Below are 24,673 nucleotides of genomic sequence, written 5' to 3'. Positions count from 1 at the left end.
CCTGGTTTAGTCCCTGGTGTAGCCCTGGTTTAGTCCCTGGTTTAGTCCCCGTGTAGCCCTGGTGTAGCCCTGGTTTAGTCCCTGGTTTAGTCCCTGGTTTAGTCCCTGGTTTAGTCCCTGGTGTAGCCCTGGTTTAGTCCCTGTGTAGCCCTGGTTTAGTCCCTGTGTAGCCCTGTAGTTGTAGCGTCACAGTCTCACACAGTAGGCTGTTGTTCCAGATGATGATCCTCTGTCTTTAGACGACGCTGTAAACAATGAACAAACTCAGACTCGAGACTCGAGTCCGGCACAAAATGATTTGTTTATAAATCGACTCAAATTCAGGATTTTAGATTTTCATTTGTGCCGCTATTAAGATCCATAACTCTGCAAGAAAATAAAGAGACAAGAAACAAATGTTTGGGCGTCTCTGAGTCTGTCACCTGTCGGCTCCAGCTGCAGCTCCGGGGCTCGGACTCGGACTCTCCCCCAGACTCGGGGCCAGTCCTGGGGCGTCAGATATCACAGAGTGGCCCTGGAGCCGACGACAGCTGTGAGGGAGAACATGAGCACCACTCGCTCCACTCTGAGGTCTGAGGTCTCTGAGTCTGAGGTCTCTGAAGTCTCTGAGTCTGAGTCTGAGGTCTCTGAGTCTGAGTCTGAGGTCTCTGAGTCTGAGGTCTCTGAGTCTGAGGTCTCTGAGTCTGAGGTCTCTGAGTCTGAGGTCTCTGAGTCTGAGGTCTCTGAGTCTGAGGTCTCTGAGTCTGAGGTTTCTGAGTCTGAGGTTTCTGAGTCTGAGTCTGAGTCTGAGTCTGAGTCTGAGTCTGAGTCTGAGTCTGAGTCTGAGTCTGAGGTTCAGGACAAAGGCCTCTGTTTGCGGGAGAGGGAAATGCTTCTGCTGTAGATGAAATACATTGATTCCCGCGTCTGATGGTTCTCAGGTCTGGTCCGCGTGGTCCGTGTGGTCCCCGTGTGGTCCCCGTGTGGTCCCCGTGTGGTCCCCGTGGTCCCCGTGGTCCCTGTGGTCCCCGTGTGGTCCTCCGTGCTCCGTGTTTTAATCCACTGTCTGAGTGAAAGTGTTTGAAGCGACACGTTTGTCCATCTGTCCCGGGGCAGATCTGGGTCACGTGAGATTAAGTCACTGTGACGGAATTCCTTTGTTCATCAACGAGTAAATGATCATCCTCTGAGTACTACGAATACTACCACTCAAATACTGCAATACTGCAAATACTGCAAATACTGCAATACTGCACTTTTACTGGACGTTTTACAGGAGTCACAGAGAGATTTGGGCTTTATCGTCTACAAGGTCGCTAATATACAGTCGAGTTTATGTCAAGAAATGTGGAAAAAATAGGGGAAAATTAGGGAAATAATTGGGGTAAAATTTGAAAAAAATTTAGGGGGAAAAATAAGACCAAAATGGGGGAAAATAAGAATATTCTGCAAAATGTAGAGAAAAAAAATGAAAACAATTTGGGGAAAAAAAAAAAAAGGGGGGGAAATGAGAGGAAAATACATTTGAAAAATTTGGAAAATATGGGGAACATATGGCAAAAAATTGGGAACATTTTGAAAAATATTGGGGAAAAATCTGAACAATATAGGAAAAAAAAAAGAAAAAATGTAGGAAGATTTTAATTTTTTTTTTATTGTAACTTAAAGCCACAAGCGATACAGGCCCTCCTCCCCCCGGTGTGCAACTCCCTCCCTGGTGACCTCCTCTCCTCGCTCCCCCCTCGGCCTCACTTGTGCCCCGGTCCCACCATGACCCTCACGAGCCTCACGAGCCTCACCAGCCTCACCAGCCTCACCAGTTTGTCCCAGCTCCTACATGGCCACGTTTAAGTCGTTTTTGATTCTGTTGTTGACTCTGTTGTTTCCTGGTCCGAGGCGTCAGGAAAACATGTGGGCGTGGCCTGCAGGTCGGTCACATGACCCGGAGCCGGAGCAGACAGTATCGAAGCAGATTAAAGGCTTATGTGTGACACCGAGTCCTGCGGATTTTGGTCTGGTCTGGACTCTCACCGCGGACACGTGTGCGGGAGCTGAGAGGGAAACACCTCAGCTGAAGGAGGGGGGGGTCAGGGGTCAGGGGTCAGGGGTCAGGTTTAAGAGGGAAACACCTCAGCTGAAGAGGAGGGGGTCAGGGGTCAGGGGTCAGGTTTAAGAGGTAAACACCTCAGCTGAAGAGGGGGGGTCAGGGGTCAGGGGTCAGGTTTAACAGGGAAACACCTCAGCTGAAGAGGGGGGGGTCAGGGGTCAGGGGTCAGGTTTAAGACGAGGTGGCACTTCCTGGATGAAACGACAGAGAATAAACATGGGGAAGAGAGAGTTTAGTTCGGTGTGAATGAGGTCGTGTAATGTTTGACTCCACAGTGTGAGAAAGGACAACACGGCCAAGGTCAGATAAGCCCCGCCCCCTCCTCCTCCACGCTCGGCCACAGACGGCACTATCAGTCATTTACTCACGGAAACCAAACCAAACCAAACCCCGCCTCTTCACCTCCAGAGAACTCACTCTGAAGTCTCTGATCTCATCTGAGTGCCCCATTAGTCCGGCCATTACGGTTCAAAGTCCTTCACGTGGGCTCGAATCCGCCGTTAACGTGTCCAGCGCTGTTGATGGTTAATTGGTCTGTGAGGAGACACTTGCGCCTCCGCAGTCGGGCCGTTTGACCCACATTTCCTCCCGTGGGAAACGTGGGGCTGAAGTGGACACAGTCGGGACGTGAATGGACGTGAATGGGACGTTTGAGGCTCAGGGAGAGAGTTTGGGGCGACCCGGAGCGTGCAGAAGAATGCCGCCCCTCCCCCACTCGCCCATTCACACTTTTCATCCCCATTGACCGAGTTCCACCCTCGCCAAGGCCCAAACTGTTAAACGGTCCTCGCGGTTAAAGCACACGTTAACCTCTTAACGCCCGCCGGAACCGAGAGGATCTTTTTCCTCACGGCATCACATTTTTTTCCATCATTTTTTTGTTGGGTTTTCAACTCATTTTTGTAACTTTTTGGTCATTTTTGGTCATTTTTGTCATTTTTTCGTCAAATTTTTATCACATTTTTGTCATTTTTTCCCTCAAATTTTCTCACATTTTGGTCATTTTTTCGTCAAATTTTTCTCACATTTTGGTCATTTTTTCGTCAAATTTTTATCACATTTTTGTCATTTTTTCGTCAAATTTTTATCACATTTTTGTCATTTTTTCCCTCAAATTTTCTCACATTTTTGTCATTTTTTCCCTCAAATTTTCTCACATTTTTGTCATTTTTTTCCTCAAATTTTCTCACATTTTGGTCATTTTTTCGTCAAATTTTTCTCACATTTTGGTCATTTTTTCGTCAAATTTTTATCACATTTTTGTCATTTTTTTGGTCATTTTTTGTCATTTTTTGTCCCTTTTTTTTTTTTTGGTCAATTTTGACATTTTTGTGACATTTTTGCCACTTTTTTATACATTTTTTGTCACTTTTTTGTCACATTTCTATCATTGTTTTCGTCTCAGCTTTTTTCCAGAAGCTTTTGGATTGGGGTAAAGCCAAACTGGAGAAAATGTGCTCGGTTCAGGTGGGAGTTAAGGGATTAAAGCACACGTTAAAGCACACGTTAAAGCACACGTTAAAGCACACGTTAAAGCACACGTTAAAGCACACGTTAAAGCACACGTTAAAGTGCTTAAACTGGGCCGTCCTTTAGGGGAGGGACGATTGAGCCTCGGGCGTGTGGGACAGAGGAGAGGCTTTTAGATTTGGGTCTAAACTCTGGGTAAACATTATCTTGGACATGTTTAAAGTGAGCGGACTCAGACTAAACCACTTCAGATTTACGGCTAAAGGAAACTCTGGATCAAACCCAAACAGAAAGGTCCACATCGCTCACGGCGACGTCACAAATGGACCTGAGGAGAGAAAAGTCCACGTTTCCAGAACAGAAAAGTCGTGGGAAACTCTGAACCTGATCCGGCTCCGGCTCAAACTCCTGTATCTTTAATGAACGGCCGCTCGAATCCTCCTCAGCCACTTTTACACTTCAGATCTGTTTTCCCGATGGGCCGATGTACTTTTGGGCCGGTCGGGCCAGTCAGACCGAGATAAGGCCCGTTTTACCTTAACACCGGCCCACGATTAGCGAGAGAAGCCGTTAGAAACTCTATCATTACGTAGATGCAATTACACAGCTCCTCCACTAGGGGGATGTGACGCCCTCTGGTGGTGCTTTCTTGAGTCATGGTTCAGATAATCTGGTATAATGAGCGATGGGCCTCTGGGACATCACACTCATGCCCCTCACATTGTGAATATAAGAGGAAATAGTTTATTGTAACTCCCTCCAGGACCCACAGAACCTCAGACCTCTATTTTTATACATTTTAGACAAATGTTTGCAAAGAAGTGCATGCTGGGAGTTGTCAGGGTTGTAAATCTTCTAGTTTCCATTGAAAGGATTTATTGATTTGTGATTTCTGTCCTCACTCCTCACCGCCTGAACTGTTTCATCTTCATCCACAGTGGGATCATGTGGTTGGTTTTGAGAAGTTTGTTTGTGTTGCAGTCGCGAGAGGAACTTCATTAACAGAACGCACATTTTAAGATTGTTTTGTAATTTTACAAAAGTTCCTTAAAGTTATAAACGACAAGATTAAAGTGTTCAGTCTCTGAGGCGTGAGCTTGAATTCGGCAGAAACAGCAGCAGCTTTTGTCCTCGATTCGTCGCTTACACTGTTTTAGTTCAAGCCAAGGGTTTATTGTTTTGCTCCTCACCTCCACTATTGCATTGAATATGACCTGTCCTGGTAACAGATGAAGGTTTATGTGTAACAGTCGTCTGTACGTGGTTTCAGATGAAGGTTTATGTGTAACAGTCGTCTGTACGTGGTTTTCAGGTGAAGGTTTATGTGTAACAGTCGTCTGTACGTGGTTTCAGATGAAGGTTTATGTGTAACAGTCGTCTGTACGTGGTTTCAGATGAAGGTTTAAGTGTAACAGTCGTCTGGACGTGGTTTCAGATGAAGGTTTATGTGTAACAGTCGTCTGTACGTGGTTTCAGATGAAGGTTTATGTGTAACAGTCATCTGTACGTGGTTTCAGATGAAGGTTCATGTGTAACAGTCGTCTGTACGTGGTTTTCAGATGAAGGTTTATGTGTAACAGTCGTCTGTACGTGGTTTTCAGATGAAGGTTTATGTGTAACAGTCGTCTGTACGTGGTTTCAGATGACCTGCTGCAGACTGAAGAGCCGCCTCTTTGCGCCGCTCAGATCGGGACGGAGCTGGAGAAACGCTTCGCCTTCCTGCCAGGTAATGACAAAATGACAAAAAAAATGACAAAAAATGACAAAAAATGTATTTAAAAAAGTTACAAAATGAGTTGAATAGCCCAAAAAAAGATGGAAAAAAATCTGATGACGTGCGGAAAAAGATCCATTTAGATGAGTTTTGTAGGTCTTAGCTTTCAAATGAGGCGTTACACTGGCCTACAGGATTTGGGAAAAGCTGAACTGGAGAAAATGCTCTCGGTTCAGGCGGGAGTTAAGAGGTTAAAGGAGATCAACTCATCACGACATCGATATGAAACATGTGCTAATACAGGTATAAAGCAGCAGCATCATTTTATGCTTAAGTAACATCCAAAGGTACATTTACACGTATGATTCCTGAACAGATTTAGTTACAAATGATAAATAATAAGGGTCTTAGCCCAGAGTCACTTTTCTAAAGGAATCTTCCATGCTTCAAAGTAATGGAAATGAAAGGTTTGGCTCTGGTTATATTTGTCAAAAGTCGGCTTTTCCAGTGGTAACAATTCTGAGACAAAAATGTTTTGAAATTTGGAGGAGATTCATCCTTCCAGCGTGTGAGTGCATTTATTTTTTTATTTTTTTATTTTTTTATTCATTCATTCACCTCAGACATAGACACAGTCACAGTCGACATTGAATAAAACAAAAACATAAATAACACAACAATACATTTCACAGAAAGATCATTCCAGACAAACACAAAGACAAGACATGCAAGTCCTTGACATGTTTTTTATCATTTCCACATTTTTTTTAAATTATATTTATATTCCACCAGTCTTCCTTTGTTCTGTTCATCCTTATACACATTGTTATCTCGTTTGGAGTGTTTGTTGATTGTTTTATATTAATTTATCTTAAGATTGTTGATCTAAATGTGTAGGAGTTTGGGATGGCAGTCCTGGGGCAGCAGGTTTGATTTAAAAACCCACACTCGTCCCACGAGCGCTTCAAAGTTTGAGAACCACTGAATAAACATGATGAGACATTAGTTACATTGTGAACATTAGGAGATTAAAAATGTTAGTCTACATCAGTCCCATAACATCCCATCCACTTTCTGTCATGTGAGTTTGTTTTATTTTTGTTTATTGCTATAATCTTTTCGATTGTGTACTGTTGATGTCTTTTATTTCTTAAGTGTGCTAGACAAAGATCTGCCTTGGATTTACACTTAAAAATAAGAATTTTACCAACTAGAACCATTGTGTTGATTAAGTGTTGGACGTCTGGAGCAGCTCAGTCTGAAGTGAATCATCTCCGTCTTTCTCCTGCGGTCGTGGATGTTTTTAGTCGTGGTCGTTTTAACCAGGACGACTGAAACTCTTACTGTCGTGAACTCTGTCGCTCCTGAACTCCTGAACTCCTGAACTCGGCTCATCTGATTCTCTGTAATGGTTAAAGTGAGGCTGAAAACGTGGTTAAAACAAAGCGAGAGCGAGGACAGAGCTGTGAGACGAGAGATCAAACACACGAGACAAACGGTCACGAGACAAACGATCACGAGACAAACGATCACGCTTTGTTTGGACTAAGTTGATCTGACAGGATTCAGTTCAGAAGTTTGAGAAAAAAATAAACCAAACTCTGACTTTGCGATGTTTGTTTTCGAACATTCCCTGGTCTTTCCCCACACTAACCCATTCACAAATACTGACGAGTGTGGGATCCACGTGTAGCAAGAAAGGCTGTGACTGAGATGACGCTGTAGCAGTTTGGAAAATTTACTCCAACAAAAAATTGGGATGAATGAGGAAAAAATGAGGGGAAAATGAGTAAAAATCTGGTTAAAAAATGGGGGAAAAATAGGAAGAAATTAGACAAAAATTGGGAAAAATTAGGGAAAAATTAGGAGGAAACTTAGGAAATGTTAGAAAAACAAATTGTGGGAAATGGTACAAATGTAAAAAATAAATCCCGTTCAGGCAATGCTAATGTAAAGGCTGATGTTTGCAGCACATTTTGACATATTTCTGATGTTTCGTTTTGGAGAAACTCCCACAAACATAAAGGTTTTAATTTGAGTCGTCCCAGCCCTGCTCTTGTCAGACTGGTTCCAAATCTCACTCCTCCTCCTCTTCTATCTCCTCTTCTTTCTCCTCCTCCTCCTCTTCTATCTCCTCTTCTATCTCCTCTTCTTTCTCCTCTTCTTTCTCCTCCTCTTCTTTCTCCTCCTCTTCTATCTCCTCCTCCTCCTCTTCTTTCTCGACCCAGATCTGCTTCATTCAGACTCACAAAAAGCCCCTGGGCTCCGTTTGTAAACAACAGGAGGCTAACGCTAACGGCTAACCCGCGTTTCCATGACACGAGGAAACGGGTGTGAATTATTCAGCTCCGTCTGAAACTTTACACGGTCACGTCAGTCGCTGCAGGACCGGGAGGAACGATGAGACTGTGCAGAGACAATAACACATGTCCCCCCAGCGTTTCCTGTTCTCCTGCAGCGGCTGTTAGTGCTGATTCAGGGGGAAATGAACAAGATGGGGGAAAACATGGGGAAAGATTAGAAAAGAATTGAAGAAAAAACTGGGGAAAGATTAGGAAAAAAAATTGAAAAAAATGTGAAAAATTAGGGAAGATTTGGAAAAATTGGGGAAAAATCTGAAAAAATTAAGAAAAATAATTGCGTAAAATGAGAGAAAAAAATTGTGTGAAGAAAAAAAAAGGAAAAATTAGGGGAAAATTAGGCTTTTTTTTTTTTTAAATGTGAAAAATTAGGGGAAGATTTGGAAAAATCTGAAAAAATAAAGAATAAAAATTACAAAAAATTAGAGAAAAAAATTGGAGAAAAAAAAAGGACAGGAAAATTAGGGGAATTTTATTTATTTTTTTAAATGAGGAAAAAACGGGAAAAAATGTTTAAAAAAAATGAGGAAAACGATGTGCTGAAAATGCCTCTGGCCGTGGTGCTGATTTAACCCATGTCCTTGTTTTCAGGAGGTCGAGGCCTGAGCGGAGGACCCATCATCATCTTCCCGGAGTTTCCCGACTTCCACGACATTCAGGACGACGAGCTCCACGATGTCCTGGGCTACCTCACCAGCATCCCCAGGTACGTCCAGGCGACTGCTGCCAAAGGCGACGCTCACGCCAGCGTTTAGGGCTGGGACTGTTTCTTTTATGAGCTCAGAGTAAAGTCATCTATTATAGAAAACGCTATCTCAATGGCCGCCGCCTGGGCGCCGCCATGTTTATTTCCCATACCGACTTTGAAGCTAAGCAGGGAAGTGCCTGGTTAGAACTGGGATGGGAGACCGTTTGGGAAGACCAGGAAGCAGTGAAGAGTTCATTCCACACCTCGTGTGTGATGGTGTGTGTGTCCAGCAGAGGGCAGCACTGGCCCAGAGTTCACCTCAAGGACAGATCATTACATTAAGACCTGGACTGCGGCAGAAGCAGCGACCTGCTCCTCTGGAGGGGAAATAAAGGAGAAATCGGAAGAAATAGGGGAAAGACAGACGAAAAAAATGGGGGGAAAGAAATCGAGAAGGAAGTAGAGAAAAATAGAGAAATAAATGGGAAGTCTGTTCAGGATTTTGGAGCGACAGAGCGCTGTAAATGTAAATGTAAATGTAAATGTAAACGTCTGCATCACATTTCTGCTTCCTGGTTCTGAACTCAGACCTAAAATATTGAGACACTGATTTCCATCAGCCTTTACTCCCGTCCATCCTCCTTCTGCCTCTCCTTCCTCCCTCTGCCTCTCCTTCCTCTGCCTCTCCTCCCTCTGCCTCTCCTTCCTCCCTCTGCCTCTCCTCCCTCTGCCTCTCCTCCCTCTGCCTCTCCTCCCTCTGCCTCTCCTCCCTCTGCCTCTCCTTCCTCCCTCTGCCTCTCCTCCTTCTGCCTCTCCTTCCTCTGCCTCTCCTCCCTCTGCCTCTCCTTCCTCTGCCTCTCCTCCCTCTGCCTCTCCTTCCTCCCTCTGCCTCTCCTCCTTCTGCCTCTCCTCCCTCTGCCTCTCCTCCCTCTGCCTCTCCTTCCTCTGCCTCTCCTCCCTCTGCCTCTCCTTCCTCCCTCTGCCTCTACTCCCTCTGCCTCTCCTTCCTCCCTCTGCCTCTCCTCCCTCTGCCTCTCCTTCCTCCCTCTGTCTCTCCTCCTTCTGCCTCTCCTTCCTCTGCCTCTCCTCCCTCTGCCTCTCCTTCCTCTGCCTCTACTCCCTCTGCCTCTCCTTCCTCCCTCTGTCTCTCCTCCCTCTGCCTCTCCTCCCTCTGCCTCTCCTCCCTCTGCCTCTCCTCCCTCTCCCTCTCCTCCCTCTGCCTCTCCTCCCTCTGCCTCTCCTCCCTCTGCCTCTCCTCCCTCTGCCTCTCCTTCCTCTGCCTCTCCTCCCTCTCCCTCTCCTCCCTCTGCCTCTCCTCCCTCTGCCTCTCCTCCCTCTGCCTCTCCTCCCTCTGCCTCTCCTCCCTCTGCCTCTACTCCCTCTGCCTCTCCTTCCTCCCTCTGTCTCTCCTTCCTCTGCCTCTCCTCCCTCTGCCTCTCCTCCCTCTGCCTCTCCTCCCTCTGCCTCTCCTCCCTCTGCCTCTCCTCCCTCTGCCTCTCCTCCCTCTCCCTCTCCTCCCTCTGCCTCTCCTTCCTCTCCTCCCTCTCCCTCTCCTCCCTCTGCCTCTCCTTCCTCTCCTCCCTCTGCCTCTCCTCCCTCTGCCTCTCCTCCCTCTTCCTCTCCTCCCTCTGCCTCTCCTCCCTCTGCCTCTCCTTCCTCTGCCTCTCCTTCCTTCCTCTTCCTCTCCTCCCTCTTCCTCTCCTCCCTCTTCCTCTCCTCCCTCTGCCTCTCCTCCCTCTCCCTCTCCTCCCTCTTCCTCTCCTCCCTCTTCCTCTCCTCCCTCTGCCTCTCCTCCCTCTGCCTCTCCTCCCTCTGCCTCTCCTTCCTCTGCCTCTCCTTCCTTCCTCTTCCTCTCCTCCCTCTTCCTCTCCTCCCTCTTCCTCTCCTCCCTCTGCCTCTCCTCCCTCTTCCTCTCCTCCCTCTGCCTCTCCTCCCTCTGCCTCTCCTTCCTCTGCCTCTCCTTCCTCTGCCTCTCCTCCCTCTGCCTCTCCTCCCTCTGCCTCTCCTCCCTCTCCCTCTCCTCCCTCTTCCTCTCCTTCCTCTGCCTCTCCTCCCTCTGCCTCTCCTCCCTCTCCCTCTCCTTCCTCTCCCTCTCTGCGTCCCCCGCGTCTCAATGGCGTCCTTGGCTACACCCCCCCCTCTCTTTTTCCTCACGCGACACCCCCACCCTCCTCCCGATTGGAGCGCGCGGAGCAGGCGCTCGTGGGGGGGGGGGGATTGGGGGGGCGCTCCGCCATTGGCCCGCCTTAAACGCCACAGAGGAACGAGCAGAGAGGAGAGAATGTGCAGACGATGCGGCGAAAGGACGACACAAAGCTGAGGAAGGTGAAGCCGTGAAGCGGAAAGACTCCTCGTGAAACCCCCCCGGTCGTCTCTGAACCCCCCAGCCCTTTTCTGCAGCCGCTTTTCTCACACATTTACCTTTTTATCGCACAAACCCCTGACCTGATTGAGGCTGGTTTGTCGCTGCAGAGGACGACCGACGGCAAACGGGCAAAAGGAATACGCTTCATTTGCTTCATTTGCTTCATTTCTTTAACGGATTCACCAGATTTACGGGATTTTTAATCTTCATAATCTTCATAATCTTCAACTTTTCACCCGGCGAGCGATTCCTCCGCCTGTGATCCTCCGTCCACGGCAGCAGCGAGACCAGGAGCTCTCCAGGAGCTCTCGCATTTCTGCTGCAGGATCTGGATTGTGTTTGGATCAGAGATGAGGCTGGAGTGAGCGTTTCCTGAAGGTACACCGGCCTTTTTCACCTGGAAGAGCCACATTTAAGACCTTTAACACGAGGCCTTTTCTGTTCGGCTTTACCCAAATCGTAACGCTTTATAAATACAAAAAAATGTGCCGGAAATAAGGATGAAAATGTGCTGGAAAAGCAACAAAAACATCACGAACAAGACATCAAAGTTCCGATCACTCCAGCAGTTCTTAGCTTTCAAATGAGACGTTGCACTGTTGCTCTGCAGTCCAGAAGCTTTTAGATTTGGGTAAAGCCACGCAGGCTTCAGGCGGGGGGTCGGAGGTTGAGGATTCCTTTATTTGACCTGTAAACACTGAGAGTTGTTTGAGTGAATTCCAGCTCGTGATGAATATTTGATTTAAAGTGAAGACACTTTTAGGAGCATAAATAAATCACGTTTCTGACCTGAATTTGTGAAAAGGAGTTCGAGATTTGACAAAGTTTTGAAGAAGCGGCAAAGACGGAAATCTGGTTCCCGTTAGTTTCTTATGGACTGAGGTTCTGATGGGTCTGCAGCGGGATCGGAGTCACAGTATGACCCGATGTGTTCGTTTAAGAAGCTTTTAGATATTTCTACAGTTCTGGCTCATTTACTGAAGACGTCTCCAGTGTCACGAGAACCCCTGAACTGGTTTTCCTCTCGCCGGCCTTTATGCTAATGTCCCGCGGCTGCCATGGCAACGCCTGGCGCCGCGTTCCGCCGCAGTTTGTTGTGAAAGCGGATTGTCAGCGTTTCACATATGTCCAGGGCTAATGAGCGAAGATCTGAGGAGGCTTCAGGGCCGGATAATTCCTTTAAACGCTCAAAAATCACCAACATCTCAGCCTCGTCTTGGTCCCAGTTCAGTCTCGTCTCGGTCCCAGTTCTGTCTCGTTTTAGTCCCAGTTCAGCCTCGTTTTAGTCCCAGTTCAGTCTCGTTTTAGTCCCAGTTCAGTCTCGTTTTAGTCCCAGTTCAGCCTCGTTTTAGTCCCAGTTCAGTCTCGTTTTAGTCCCAGTTCAGCCTCGTTTTAGTCCCAGTTCAGTCTCGTTTTAGTCCCAGTTCAGTCTCGTTTTAGTCCCAGTTCAGCCTCGTTTTAGTCCCAGTTCAGTCTCGTTTTAGTCCCAGTTCAGCCTCGTTTTAGTCCCAGTTCAGTCTCGTTTTAGTCCCAGTTCAGCCTCGTTTTAGTCCCAGTTCAGTCTCGTTTTAGTCCCAGTTCAGCCTCGTCTTGGTTCCAGTTCAGTCTCGTTTTAGTCCCAGTTCAGTCTCGTTTTAGTCCCAGTTCAGTCTCGTTTTAGTCCCAGTTCAGTCTCGTTTTAGTCCCAGTTCAGTCTCGTCTTGGACCCAGTTCAGTCTCGTTTTAGTCCCAGTTCAGTCTCGTCTTGGACCTGTAATTGGAGCCAAAGCTAACGCATATTAAGTAGCCATGTGCTCTGGGTGAGGCCTTTTATGGAAATGCCAGAGTTTGGCATTTCGCGCTTCACTGCAGGAAACAAAGATCCTGGAGGAAACATTCTGCTCAACGGGAAAGAAACTGTGGGATAAAATGGGACGAGTGTGGTAAAAAAAAAAAGCAGAATAAACTGGGGAAAAAAGGAATTGAGGCAAAAATTTGGAGAAGAAATATGTTAAAAAAAATAATAATAATAAAGTATGGGAAAAATTGGGGGAAAATATAGGGGGCAAATAGGAAATGAATATTGAAAGAAATAGGCAAAAAAATATATATATAAAAAAACAACTCTTCCTCAGCCTCCGCGGGCGGTCTCTTTCTCCTCCTGCTCGGGTCCTCTACCGTCGGCCTGGGAGCTTGAGGGTTCAGTATCTTTGCTGTTCCTAGAACTGCACTTTTCTGGACCGAGATGTCTGATGTATTTCCTGGGATCTGCTGGAGCCGCTCCTCCAGTTTGGGGGTCACTGCCCCGAGTGCCCCAACGACCACGGGCACCACTGATGCTTCACCCATTTTCTCCAGCTCTTCTCTGAGCCCCTGGTTTTCTCTAGTTTCTCGTGTTCCTTTTTCCTGATGTTGAAGTCGCTTGGCGTTGCTATATATATATATATATATATATATATATATATATATATATATATATATATATATATATATATATATATATATATATATATATATATATATATATATAGTGGAAATATTGGGGAAAAATAGGAAAAGAATGGGGGGGGAAATTGGGGGAAAAATTAAGAAAAACTTGGGGAAATATATGGGGAAAAAGTGGAGAAAAAAAATTAGGCAATAATAAGTGGAATAAATGTGGTAAAAATGTGGTTAAAAAAGTGGTAATGAGGAAAAACTACAGAGAAAAAGTTGGAAAAGCCGGTCCACAGTCGGATTCTCAGCTGCACAGACTTAAACCTTGTGTGGATCTGCAGTGATGGTTTGGTTTCCTGTAGATCTGCAGTGATGGTTTAGTTTCCTGTGGATCTGCAGTGATGGTTTAGTTTCCTGTGGATCTGCAGTGATGGTTTAGTTTCCTGTGGATCTGCAGTGATGGTTCTGTTTCCTGCAGTGATGGTTTGGTTTCCTGCAGTGATGGTTCTGTTTCCTGCAGTGATGGTTTGGTTTCCTGCAGTGATGGTTCTGTTTTGCTTGTTTTCCAGTGTCGCGGCGTCAGGACTGGGCTTCGTCCTCGTCATCGACAGACGGCTGGACCGATGGGCCGCGGTCAAGAGCACGCTGCTACGGATCGCAGTAAGGAACATGTGCAGAACATGTGCTCACAGCCTGTTAGCGTGTTCCCCTCACTAACGCATGCTAATGATATGCTAATGAGATGCTAATGAGATGCTAACAGGACATAATAATGATGCGTTCTGGACGGTGTTGAATAGCCGCTCTGTGCCACTGTTGTTATTTGTTTTATGACTAAAAACGAGGAAACAAAACGCTCCAGAACCCGGGTCAGAAATCCAGATTCAGGACCAACGTGAGGAGGACGGAAAATCCCACGTTCCTCATGTCGTATTCAGAGGCCCTTAAACCTGCTCCTGTCTGTGCGGGACGTCCCAGAGGAGCCCGTCCGACACGAGGAGGGAGGAGGCGCAACAAAAGGCATTGAAATTCATATCCACTGTGGGCGTGGCCTCAGAGACACATGAGGGATTTAATCTGGAAGAACAGGCCTGACAGAATCAAAGACGGAGATAAGAACAGACCATAATGTGGAGGTCATGGATTTTAAAACCAGGGGAAAATGGAGGGAAAAAATGGGAGGAATATAGGAAGATAATGGAGAAAAAATTGGGTATGAATGAAATAAAAATTGGGGAAAAAATCAGGAAAATTGGGCAAAAAAAGGAAAATAGTGGGAAACATTTTTTTTAAAATGTAAGAAAAATTTGAAAAATATTGGAAAATAATGGAGAAAAAAATGTGTATGAATAAAATAAGAATTGGGAAAAATAGCAGGAAAATTGGGGGGAAAAAACAGAAAATTAATGGAAAAAAATTGGGGAAAATTTGAGAAAAAAAATGGAAAATGTAGGGGGAAAATTGGGAAAGAAATAGAAAAAAAAAGAAGAATGGGGAAAATAAATGGGGAAAACTGGAAAAGAACGGGGGGGGAAATTCTGAAAAAAATTGGGAAAAATTACAAAAAATAATGGAGAAAAAAATGGGTATGAATCAAATAAAAATTGGGGAAAAATATCAGGAAAATTGGGCAAATATAGGGGAAAAGACGGGGGGTAAAATAAATAAAAACGGTCAATGTAATGAATGTTTAATATTGCCTTCTGTTGTTAAAGCCTCCAACACCAGTCAGGACAGTAACACATTCACGTCCTCATCATTTATTGAAGGTAAACGGGTGTTTTTGCAGCGAGCGGGAGATCAGACGTGTCCAGGAGCTGCTCCACCTGAAACACGACCAAAACATAACGACAAAAACCTAAACACAACCGTCAAAAACAAAACAACAAAAACATAACGACAAAAACATAACGACAGAAACATAACGACAAAAACATAACGACAAAAGCTTCTCCCGCTCTTCGTTTTCGCTGCAGCGTCGAGAACGGGCTATAAATACCAGCTGCTACTATCGCCGCTCTCCTCCTCCTCCTCCTCCTCTCTCTCTCACTCACGTGCACGCCCCTGCCGCTCGTGCACGCCCCTGCCCGTTGCCGTGGAGAGGACACAGGTTTCCGTGGTAACGCCGGGCAGCCATTTTTCCTCCGTTGTTTCCTTTAATGCCCTTGGAGTGACGGGAGAAAAGGCCGATCTCAGCAGGAGGAGGAGCTCCGTGAGGAAAATGAATCCGAACTTTCCTCACAGAAGGTTTTATGATTCACCGCGAGCAGGAAGACTTTGAATGAAGGTCTGAGCTTTGTCCCTGTCACAAAAACATGTACAATAGCGTGTGCTTGTGTTGCAGGGCTGTTTCCCGGCGCCGCTGCAGTCCGTGCTGGTGCTGCGGCCGACCGCGCTGCTGCAGAGAACGCTCTCAGACTTTCTCTTCAAGTTCAGCAGGGATGACTTCAAAATGAAGGTCAGATGTTCTTCCTGTGTCACCGGGTCAAATGAACCGCACTCAAACATCTGGGATTCAGGAAGTCGTTCATGAAACTGTGGGAATCTGTGGGTTTAAACACTCGGGCTGCGTCTGAAACCATCACATCACAGCCTCAAAGCTCTAACACTAACACTAACTCCTTAACCTTTCATGACTGTTAGATCTGTGCATTAGGGAACTGGAGCTTCAGCTGCGTTTTGAACAATCCGTCTGTCCTTAAACAGGGGAAAGGGAAGTGACATCACCAACAGCTGTTTTTCTTCTTCTTTAAAGTTATTGGTGGAGTGCAGGCCAAACAAAAGTGCATGTCGCCCCCTAGTGTCCAACAACAACAGTGTCCAAACAAAGACATTTAAGGAGAAAAGAAATACATACATTTCCCTTTAGTCTTATTTTATCTCCACAGCTGTTTCTTAAAGCTACAGCAGCAAATGATCCGTGTGGCTTAAGTTTCTACTAAATCAAAACAAAAGCATTTAATCTGTTTCCTGAGTTTCCTCTTTAACTCTGACATGTGACTGAGCTGTGGGGACGACAACATGGATTTATCACTTTATAAAGTTTGGCTTGTGCAGAATCTTACTTTTTAATTATTATTATTTTTATTATTAAATGTGCTCCTGTCAATCAACAGTGGTTGCGCATGAATCACTCGAGGGTGGGGGCGAGGGGGGTGGGTGGATTTGATGTAGTGGCTTGTGGGATGGCACATAGCTCCTAATCACCGGTTAGTTAGCATCAAAGGTCCCTATGCTAAAGTGGCTATGATAGTTAGCACCAGAGGTCCCTATGCTAAAGTGGCTATGATAGTTAGCATCAGAGGTCCCTATGCTAAAGTGGCTATGATAGTTAGCATCGAGGCTCCTTTTCCTAACTCCTTCCTAACTGACAGACCAATTCGGAAGCATCTTGTCATGGCGGACGCTGACGCACATCTGGTTTGGCGTAAGAGCTCTGACCGATCTGCTCGTTTCGTTCCTTCTTTCCTTTCCTTCCTTCCTTCCTCCATTCCTTCCTTCCTTCTTTACTTTCTCCTTCTCTCCTCCCTCCCTCCCTCCCTCCTCAGGTAGTCTAGGACTTGTACAGTGTGTGCCTGGGCCTGTGTTGAGTGGCTGCAGTGACCGTGTTGCGCCTGCAGGTGGTGATGCTGAGCTCGGTGGCGGAGCTGCACGCCTACATCGACCCCGGGCAGCTGACCTCGGAGCTGGGAGGGCCTCAGGAGTACAACCACGAGAGCTGGATCTCTCACCGCACGGTAAGGGCGGCGTAACGGCGCGCTCACCCCTGCGCTGCCCCCTACAGGCCGCCGCTAACGCCGCGCGTGTGTCCGCAGGCGATCGAGGCGTTCGCTCTGATGGTGAAGACCGTGGCCCAGACGCTGCAGGCCTTCGGGACCGAACTGGCCGAGACGGAGCTGCCCAACGAGGCGGAGCAGACCACCGCCCTGCTGCGGGAGCACAGCGCCACCAAGGAGCGCATGAAGGTACTGCGCCCACTAAGGAGGCTCAGTTTGTGCGGCGTTTCCTTCTCTCTTCACGTTCCTGTGCGTGTGTTTCCCAGGAGGACCTGCGGGTGGCGCTGTCGCAGGGCGGGCGGCTCCTGGACTGTATAAACGAGCCTCTGCAGGACGACCCGGAGTACCCCATGACCCACGAGGAGATGGAGAACCTGGTCACCGTGCAGAGGTCCGTAAAGCAGTGAAGTTTACTGTGTTTCCCACGATCATCCATTCACAAATACTGACATGTTTGGAATCCCCCCGACAACGCGCTGTGATCCAAATATGGTCATTTCCTGTGTGGGAGACGGCAGCGTGTCTCAGCGACTAATCAGAGTCTAGCATCCTCCCGCGTCGACCAATGAGACGAGGTTTTCCTGTGAACCAGCCTGTCAGGGCCAATCAGGAGGAAGGGGGAGGAGCTTGTAAAAAATTGGGGGGGAAATTGGAACATGAAAAAAGATAACATGGCAAAATATGTGAGAAAAAAAGGGAAATATGGGGAAAACTGTCAAAAATTGGAGGAAATAATAGAAATGAATGTCACAATTTTCCCAATTTTCTCCCCAATTTTTCCCTCCCATATTTTCAGGAAAAATGGGGAAATATGGATAAAGAATAGGGATAAAATAGCAAAATATTAGAGTGAAATTTTTTTAAAAAAAAGGGAAGAATTAGGGAAAATTGGGAGAAAAACTGTAGAAAATTCTAGAAAAATGTGGGAGAAAAAAAGTCCGGAAAAATTAGAAAAAAAAATGCAAAAAATAAAGAAAAATCTGAATAAAATCTGAAAGAAATAGGGGGAAAAAAGCAAAAATTGAGAAAAATCAGGAAAAAATTAGGGAAAAATTTGGGGGAGAAAATGGGGGAAAATGTGAAAAAAATTGGGTAAAAAGAGGAAGAAAATTTGAAGAAAAAAAATGTGGAAAGTTTTCTCAAACCAAATGTCTCCTTCAGGACCTCCAGACGGCTCCGAGTTCAGATACGAGATGCAGACCGTAACAGCGCCCCCCAGTGGAGGCTGATATACATGTTTTGTGTGTTCCTCAGGCTGCTGGGTCAGCTGGACGAGACGGAAACGGCCTTCGACGACTTCTGGGAGCGACACCGGACGAAGCTGGAGCAGTGTCTGCAGCTGCGACACTTCGAGCTGCACTTCAGAGACGTACGCTCGCGCTAACGCCGTCACCGCGCGTGAAACGCCGCGCTCTTCACGCCGCGCTCTTCACGCCGCGCTCTTCACGCCGCGCTCTTCACGCCGCGCTCTTCACGCTCGCTTTGTCCCGCAGGTGCGCGCTCAGCTGGAGGCGGCGGCCGAGAGGTTATCGGGTTTCTCTGAGGTCACAGTGAGTCCGGCCCACGGAGAGCACGTCCTGAAGGAGCTGCAGGCGCACGAGGACCGAGCTGCAGTAAGAGGCGCAAACATGGGCGGGAAAAATGAGGAAGCACTGGGGGAAATGTGAAGGGATAAAGTGGAAAAATATGGGAGGAAAAAAAGGGGGAAAACTGTAGAAAATGGGAGGGAAAATTTTGGAGAAAATGGGAAAAATTTGAGGAAAAACTGGGGGAAAAGTTGTGAAAATATGGATAAAGAATAGGGATAAAATGGCAAAATATTACAGTAAAACTTTTCTTTGTAGAAGGTTCATACTGTCTACTTAGGTTAAGTCTGTTACAGTTTTGTTTCTTATAGTAAGACAGAAGGTTTAGTTTACCTGCTTGACTAGTTTCCACCAGGTGTCGCTTCTGAGGAAGGAAGTGATCGAAACTAGTCAAGCAGGTAAACTAAACCTTCTGTCTTACTATAAGAGACAAAACTAATACTACAGTGAAAAACAAAAAGATTTTTTTTAGAAAAAATGTCAAAATATGGTAGAAAAAAATTGGTCAACATGGGAAAGAAATGGTGGGAGAAAAAATTTAAGAAAAATTGATGGTTATTGAGATGTTTCCTCTGAGCTCCCCCCTGTGTCTCTGCAGGAGCTGGTGGACTCCGCCCTGTCTCTGGCGTCCGAGGGCGACCTCCTCATCTCCAACTCTCACTACGCCGAGGACTCCATCCTCCCCAAGTGCTGCGAGCTGCGCGGCGTCTGCGAGACCATCGTGTCCGTGGTGAGGAGCAAGAAGAGCGGCCTCCTGAGGGCCATGGAGCTGCACCGTGCGCTGGAGAAGGTACAAACAGAGGGTCATACAGAGCGCCAAAATACTCCCTCCCTCAGTAAGATAAAAGTCTTGTGTGAAAGCTGACGCAGTTGAGAAAAAATGGAGAAAAAATTGGGTATGAATAAAATAAAAATTGGGAAAAAACAGGAAATGAATGGTGGAAAAATTGGGGGAAATGTAAGAAAAAATTGGGAAAAATTACAAAAAATTATGGAAAATAATGGAGAAAAAAATGGGTATGAATCAAATAAAAATTGGGAAAAAAATCACGAAAATTGCTCAATAAAAGGAAAATAATGGGAAACAATTTTGAATAAATGTTGGAAAAATTATGGAAAAATGGGAAAATATAGAAAAAAAAGAATGATGGAAAATTTGGGGAAAATATAAGAACATTTTTTTAAAAATATTGGAAAATAATGGAGAAAAAATTGGGTATGAATAAAAATAAAAATTGGGGAAAAATTGCAGGAAAATTGGGAAAAAAACGGAAAAGAATGGGAAAATTTTGGAAAAATTACAAAATATAATGGAAAGTAATGGAGAAAAAAATGGGTATGAATCAAATAAAAATTGGGAAAAAATATCAGGAAAATTGGGCAAAAAAAAGGAAAATAATGGGAAAATATAGGGGAAAAATCGGGATAAAAAATGTAAGAAAAAAATTGAAAAATATTGTAAAATTCTGAAGAAAAAATTGGGTATGAATAAGAATTGGGAAAAACAGCAGGAAAATTGGGGGGAAAAAACAGAAAATTAATGGAAAAAATTTTGGGAAAATGTAGGGGAAAAATTGGGAAAGAAACAGAAAAAAGAAAAAGAAGAATGGGGAATAATAATACAATAATAATGTAATGAATGTTTAATATTTCCTTCCGTTCTTAAAGCCTCCAACACCCGTCAGGACAGTAACACATTCACATCCTCATCATTGAGCTAAAAGTCTTGTGTAAACGCTGACGCAGTTCCCCGCTCCTCCTCCAGGCGTCGCTGTGGTGCGAGGAGGGCATCTTCCTGTTGGCGTCGCAGCCCGTGGACCGCTGCCAGTCCCAGGAGGGGGCACAGGGGGCGCTGCAGGAGCTGGAGCGCTTCATGGAGACGTCGCACCTGCACGCGCTGGACAACCACGGCGCCCTCTGCTGCCAGTACGAGGCGGTGCTCACCACACAGCTCAGGGTAAACAGGCTGGAGCCCATCTCAGTCTTTTGTCTTTTACTTTTCTGTTTGACTTTAGTTTTAGTGGAGCTGATATCACGTTTAGCTCCAATGTCAGGAAATTAGGGGGGAAAAATAGGAAATATTCTGAGGAAAATTGTTAAAAATTGAGGGAAATTGGGAAAATTAGGACAAATCTGTTGAGAAAATTAGGGAAAATGAGAGAAAAATGTGGGGAAAAAAGAGCAAAAAATTGAGAAAAATCAGGAAAATATTTGTGGATTTTTTTGGGAAAAATTAGAAGAAAAGAAATTAAGAAATTGGAGAAAAAAGAGCAAAAAATGACAAAAAAAATTGGGGAAAATTTAAGAACAATCAGGAAAAAAAATCTGGAAAAATTAGGAAAAAGTTGGAAAGAAATTGGGAAAAAAGAGCAAAAAATTGAGAAAAATCAGGAAAATATTTGGGGAATTTTTGGGAAAAAATTGGGAAAAATTAAGAACAAGCTTGAAAGAAATTGGGGGGAAAGGACAAAAAATCAAGAAAAAAAAATCAGGAAAAATTAGGGGAAAATATGGAGAAAAATTAGGAAAAAGTTTGAAAGAAATTGTGAAAAAAGAGCAAAAATTGAGAAAAATCAGGAAAATATTTGGGGAATTTTTTTTAAAAGAAATTGGAGAAAAAAGAGCAAAGAATTTTAGAAAAATTGGGGAAAAATCTGGGAAAATTAGGGGGGAAAAAAGTGAAAAAATGAAGTCCACATGAGGAACACTTTGCCATCCTGAAATATGCAAACATATGGTTTCTGCTGCGGTGAAAGAGCGCCCTCTAGTGTTTTTAATGCGACAGAGCGCAGACAGGTCTGTTGAATCCATCTGGATCCGTCTCCTCCAGGACCAGATCGAGAAGGTTTTCCAGAAGCAGAGCTCGGTCCAGGAGATGTTCGACAAACGGAGGGTCTCGCTGAAGAAGCTGGCGGCGAAGCAGACGCGGCCGGTTCAGCCGGTGGCGCCCAGACCGGAAGTCAAGTCGCCCCAGTCGTCGCCCAGTAAGACCAGCCCGGTTTGGTTTAGGTTTAAGTGAAGCCAGAGCTGAAGATGTTTGTTTGTGTTTCAGACCAACAGAGGAAAGAGCGGAGATACTCGGCCGACAACGCCATCGTGAAGAAGGTTTGTGTGTTTGTTTGTTGTCTTTATTTAACAGAGCGACGTGACTGTGTGACTGTGTGACTTTGTTCCAGGCCGAGTCTCCGGTCCACAACGGGACCACCCGTCACGCCTCTCTGTCCGAGGAGGAGGAGAACCTGGCCGTGCTGCGACGGTAAGGCGCCCGCTCCGCCATGTTTCCCCTCAGATTAAAGTGACTGAGCGTTTCCTCCGCAGTCACGTGATGAACGAGTTACTGGAGACGGAGCGAGCCTACGTGGACGAGCTGCTCTGCGTGTTGGACGTGAGTGTCTCCAGAACATGTACATTAGGGTCCAATTCACTTTCTCAGGCGGGCGAGGAGAGACAACACAGTGATGAAGACGCGGCCATTTTGTGTGTGTTAAAGGGGAAATCTGGAGAATAACCTCTTAACTCCTGCCTGAACCGAGAGCATTTTCTCCAGTTCAGCTTTACCCAAATCCTGTAGGCCAGTGTAACGCCTCATTTGAAAGCTAAGACCTACAAAACTAAATTGATCTTTTTCCTCACATCATCAGATTTTTATTCCATTTTTTTGTCACTATTACGTCAAATTATTCGCATTTTTTTTGTCAACTTCTTATCACTTTTTCGTCCATTTTTTATCAATTTTTTATCAATTTTTTCACATTTCCATCATTGTTTTCGTCTCAGTTTTGTCGCTATTTTCACACCTTTTTTCCAGAAGCTTTTGGATTGGGGTAAAGCTGGAGAAAATGTGCTCCGTTCAGGTGGGAGTTAAGGGGTTAAAGAAGATGTGACTGATTAGAAAAGTACCATAGGGCAGTTACAGGGGAAGAACATTTGGGAAAATTCGGGGGGAAATTGGAATAAAAATTGGGAAAAATTGAGAAAATACTTTGGGATTTTTTTTTTTTTTATGTGGAAAAAAATTAGGATTAAAGTGTGGAAAAAATTAGAAAACAACTGGGGAAAAACTGGGGAAAATTGAGAAAAAATAGGAAAAAAAAGTGTGATTTTTTTAGGGGGAAATTTAGGGGAAATTTGGAATAAAAATTGGGGGAAATTGAGAATAAACATTTGGAAAAACCTGTGAAAAATTGAGAAAAAAACTAAAAAATTTAGAAAAAAGTTTGGGAAAATTGTGAAGAAACTGGGTAAAATTGTGGGGAAAATTTCTTAGGGAAAAATAAGAAGAAAAATTGTGTAAAATTGAGAAGAAATTGGGAAAAGTGGATTAAATGTTCATGACTTTTCTCCTTGTGAGCGTCAGTGATGTAAATGTCGAAGTTTTCCAGCACATTTCTGAATATTCCTGATGTTTTGCAAAAGAACCACTTCATCCTCGTGTCAGTCTTGGACACACTGGGAGCTTCACGTGAGCTCGTTTCCTTCAGGGCTACGCTGCAGAGATGGAGAACCCGGTGGTGTCTCACCTCCTCCCCGTCTCGCTGCTCTCCAAAAAGGACGTGCTGTTCGGGAACATGCCTGAGATCTACCAGTTCCACAAGAGGTGAAGACGTTACAGCTGGGTTTAAACTGGACGCTGGATAAAGTGAGATGTTTTGTGGTTCTAGGACGTTCCTGAAGGAGCTGGAGGCCTACACCGACTGCCCAGAGCTGGTGGGACGATGCTTTTTAGAACGAGTGAGTCCACGCGTGACCTGAAACCTGAAATGCCGGGTTCCTGAGCCTCGCTTTGACTCTGTTGTGGTTGTTCTCCTCAGATGAAGGACCTGCAGATCTACGAGGCGTACTGCCAGAACAAGCCTCGCTCCGAGAGTCTGTGGAGGCAGTACTCGGACTGCGCCTTCTTCCAGGTGACGCTCCAGAGCCTCGTCCAGCCTGGAGGAACATTTACAAACATGAACCTCCTCTGCCTCTGTGTGTTTGTGTCAGGAGTGTCAGAAGAAGCTGGAGCACAAGCTGGGCCTGGACTCGTATCTGCTCAAACCCGTGCAGAGGATCACCAAGTACCAGCTGCTGCTGAAGGTGAGGAGACCGAGCGGGAGCCAGAACCACAGCCTTAAACCCTCCTCAAACATCTGACTCTGTGTCACAGGAGCTGCTCAAGTACAGCAAAGGCTGCGACGGCGCTGACGACCTGCAGGAGGCGCTCTCCTCCATCCTGGGAATCCTCAAAGCTGTGAACGACTCCATGCACCTCATCGCCATCACGGGATACGAGGTGAGCTTGAGGAACGTGGCTCTGAGGGGAATCTCGCTTGAAATAAGAAAGTAAAACAGCCAAAGGAAAGAGGGGAGGAGGGAGAGAAGAAGGAAGGAAGGAAAGAAGGAGGGAAGGGAAGAAGGAAGGGAGGAAGGAAGGAAAGAAGAAAGGAGAGAAGAAGGGAGGAAAGAAGGAAGGAAGGAGGGAGAGAAGGAAGGAAGAAGGAAAGGAGGAAGGAAAGAAGGAGGGAAGAAGGAAAGAAGGAGGGAAGAAGGAAGGGAGGAAGGAAAGAAGGAAGGAAAGAAGGAAAGAAGGAAGGAAAGAATAAAAAGAAATGTGACATCAGTAGAAGTTTCACATGAATATAAATAAATCTGATTATTGTTTCCACATTGGTCTCTCCTTCCTGACGTTCCTCTCCTGTGTTTGTCCAGGGGAACCTCTCGGAGCTCGGCCGCCTCCTGATGCAGGGCTCCTTCAGCGTCTGGACGGAGCATAAGAAAGGTCACGCCAAGGTCAAAGACTTGGCCCGCTTCAAGCCCATGCAGCGCCACCTGTTCCTCCACCAGAGGGCGCTGCTGTTCTGCAAGCGGCGGGAGGAGAACGGCGAGGGCTACGAGAAAGCTCCGTCCTACAGCTTCAAGCACTCGCTCAGCGTAAGTCCAGCACACGTGCCCCGGCCTAACCGCTGTGCCACCGCCCCTCACCCTGGCTCTGTTGCAGATGAGCGCGGTGGGCATCACGGAGAACGCCAAAGGAGACAACAAGAAGTTTGAGGTCTGGTGCAACTCCAGAGACGAGGTGTTCATCGTGCAGGTAAAACCACTCTTCTGTGTGGAAGTGTTTATGAAGCACTAACCACGTTCTCCTCCTCAGGCGCCCACGGCGGAGATTAAAACGGCCTGGGTGAACGAGATCCGCAAAGTGCTGACGGAGCAGCTCCACGCCTGCAGAGGTGA

At 45.9% G+C, this 24,673-nt stretch overlaps 1 protein-coding gene across 5 annotated transcripts in view; it reads left to right on the top strand.

Annotated features, from left to right (window-relative positions):
* The window catches only part of LOC306981781 (guanine nucleotide exchange factor DBS-like), a 55,164-nt gene that overhangs the window by 20,367 nt on the left and 10,124 nt on the right, over positions 1 to 24,673 (top strand). For 4 of the 5 annotated variants that reach the window (XM_079581440.1, XM_079581441.1, XM_079581438.1 and 1 more), the window contains exons 2-24: positions 5,199 to 5,282; positions 8,222 to 8,336; positions 13,668 to 13,758; positions 15,443 to 15,556; positions 16,719 to 16,835; positions 16,914 to 17,063; positions 17,141 to 17,265; positions 18,129 to 18,243; positions 18,368 to 18,487; positions 19,059 to 19,250; positions 20,226 to 20,417; positions 21,291 to 21,444; positions 21,513 to 21,565; positions 21,637 to 21,716; positions 21,779 to 21,845; positions 22,942 to 23,057; positions 23,122 to 23,191; positions 23,272 to 23,364; positions 23,444 to 23,536; positions 23,607 to 23,732; positions 24,149 to 24,370; positions 24,438 to 24,530; positions 24,591 to 24,669. In XM_079581440.1, the coding sequence (XP_079437566.1) occupies positions 5,199 to 5,282; positions 8,222 to 8,336; positions 13,668 to 13,758; positions 15,443 to 15,556; positions 16,719 to 16,835; positions 16,914 to 17,063; positions 17,141 to 17,265; positions 18,129 to 18,243; positions 18,368 to 18,487; positions 19,059 to 19,250; positions 20,226 to 20,417; positions 21,291 to 21,444; positions 21,513 to 21,565; positions 21,637 to 21,716; positions 21,779 to 21,845; positions 22,942 to 23,057; positions 23,122 to 23,191; positions 23,272 to 23,364; positions 23,444 to 23,536; positions 23,607 to 23,732; positions 24,149 to 24,370; positions 24,438 to 24,530; positions 24,591 to 24,669 (2,661 nt within the window). Of the gene's footprint in view, positions 1 to 5,198; positions 5,283 to 8,221; positions 8,337 to 10,839; positions 11,062 to 13,667; positions 13,759 to 15,442; positions 15,557 to 16,718; positions 16,836 to 16,913; positions 17,064 to 17,140; positions 17,266 to 18,128; positions 18,244 to 18,367; positions 18,488 to 19,058; positions 19,251 to 20,225; positions 20,418 to 21,290; positions 21,445 to 21,512; positions 21,566 to 21,636; positions 21,717 to 21,778; positions 21,846 to 22,941; positions 23,058 to 23,121; positions 23,192 to 23,271; positions 23,365 to 23,443; positions 23,537 to 23,606; positions 23,733 to 24,148; positions 24,371 to 24,437; positions 24,531 to 24,590; positions 24,670 to 24,673 lie in introns of those variants that run through there. The other variant, XM_079581442.1, reaches the window with a different exon arrangement.

Source organism: Gobius niger (genome assembly GCF_951799975.1).
Source record: "Gobius niger genome assembly, chromosome: 23".
In the NCBI taxonomy this organism is placed as follows: Eukaryota; Metazoa; Chordata; class Actinopteri; order Gobiiformes; family Gobiidae; genus Gobius; species Gobius niger.
Note: the sequence above shows the minus strand (reverse complement) of the source record. Positions and strands in the feature narration are given on the sequence as shown.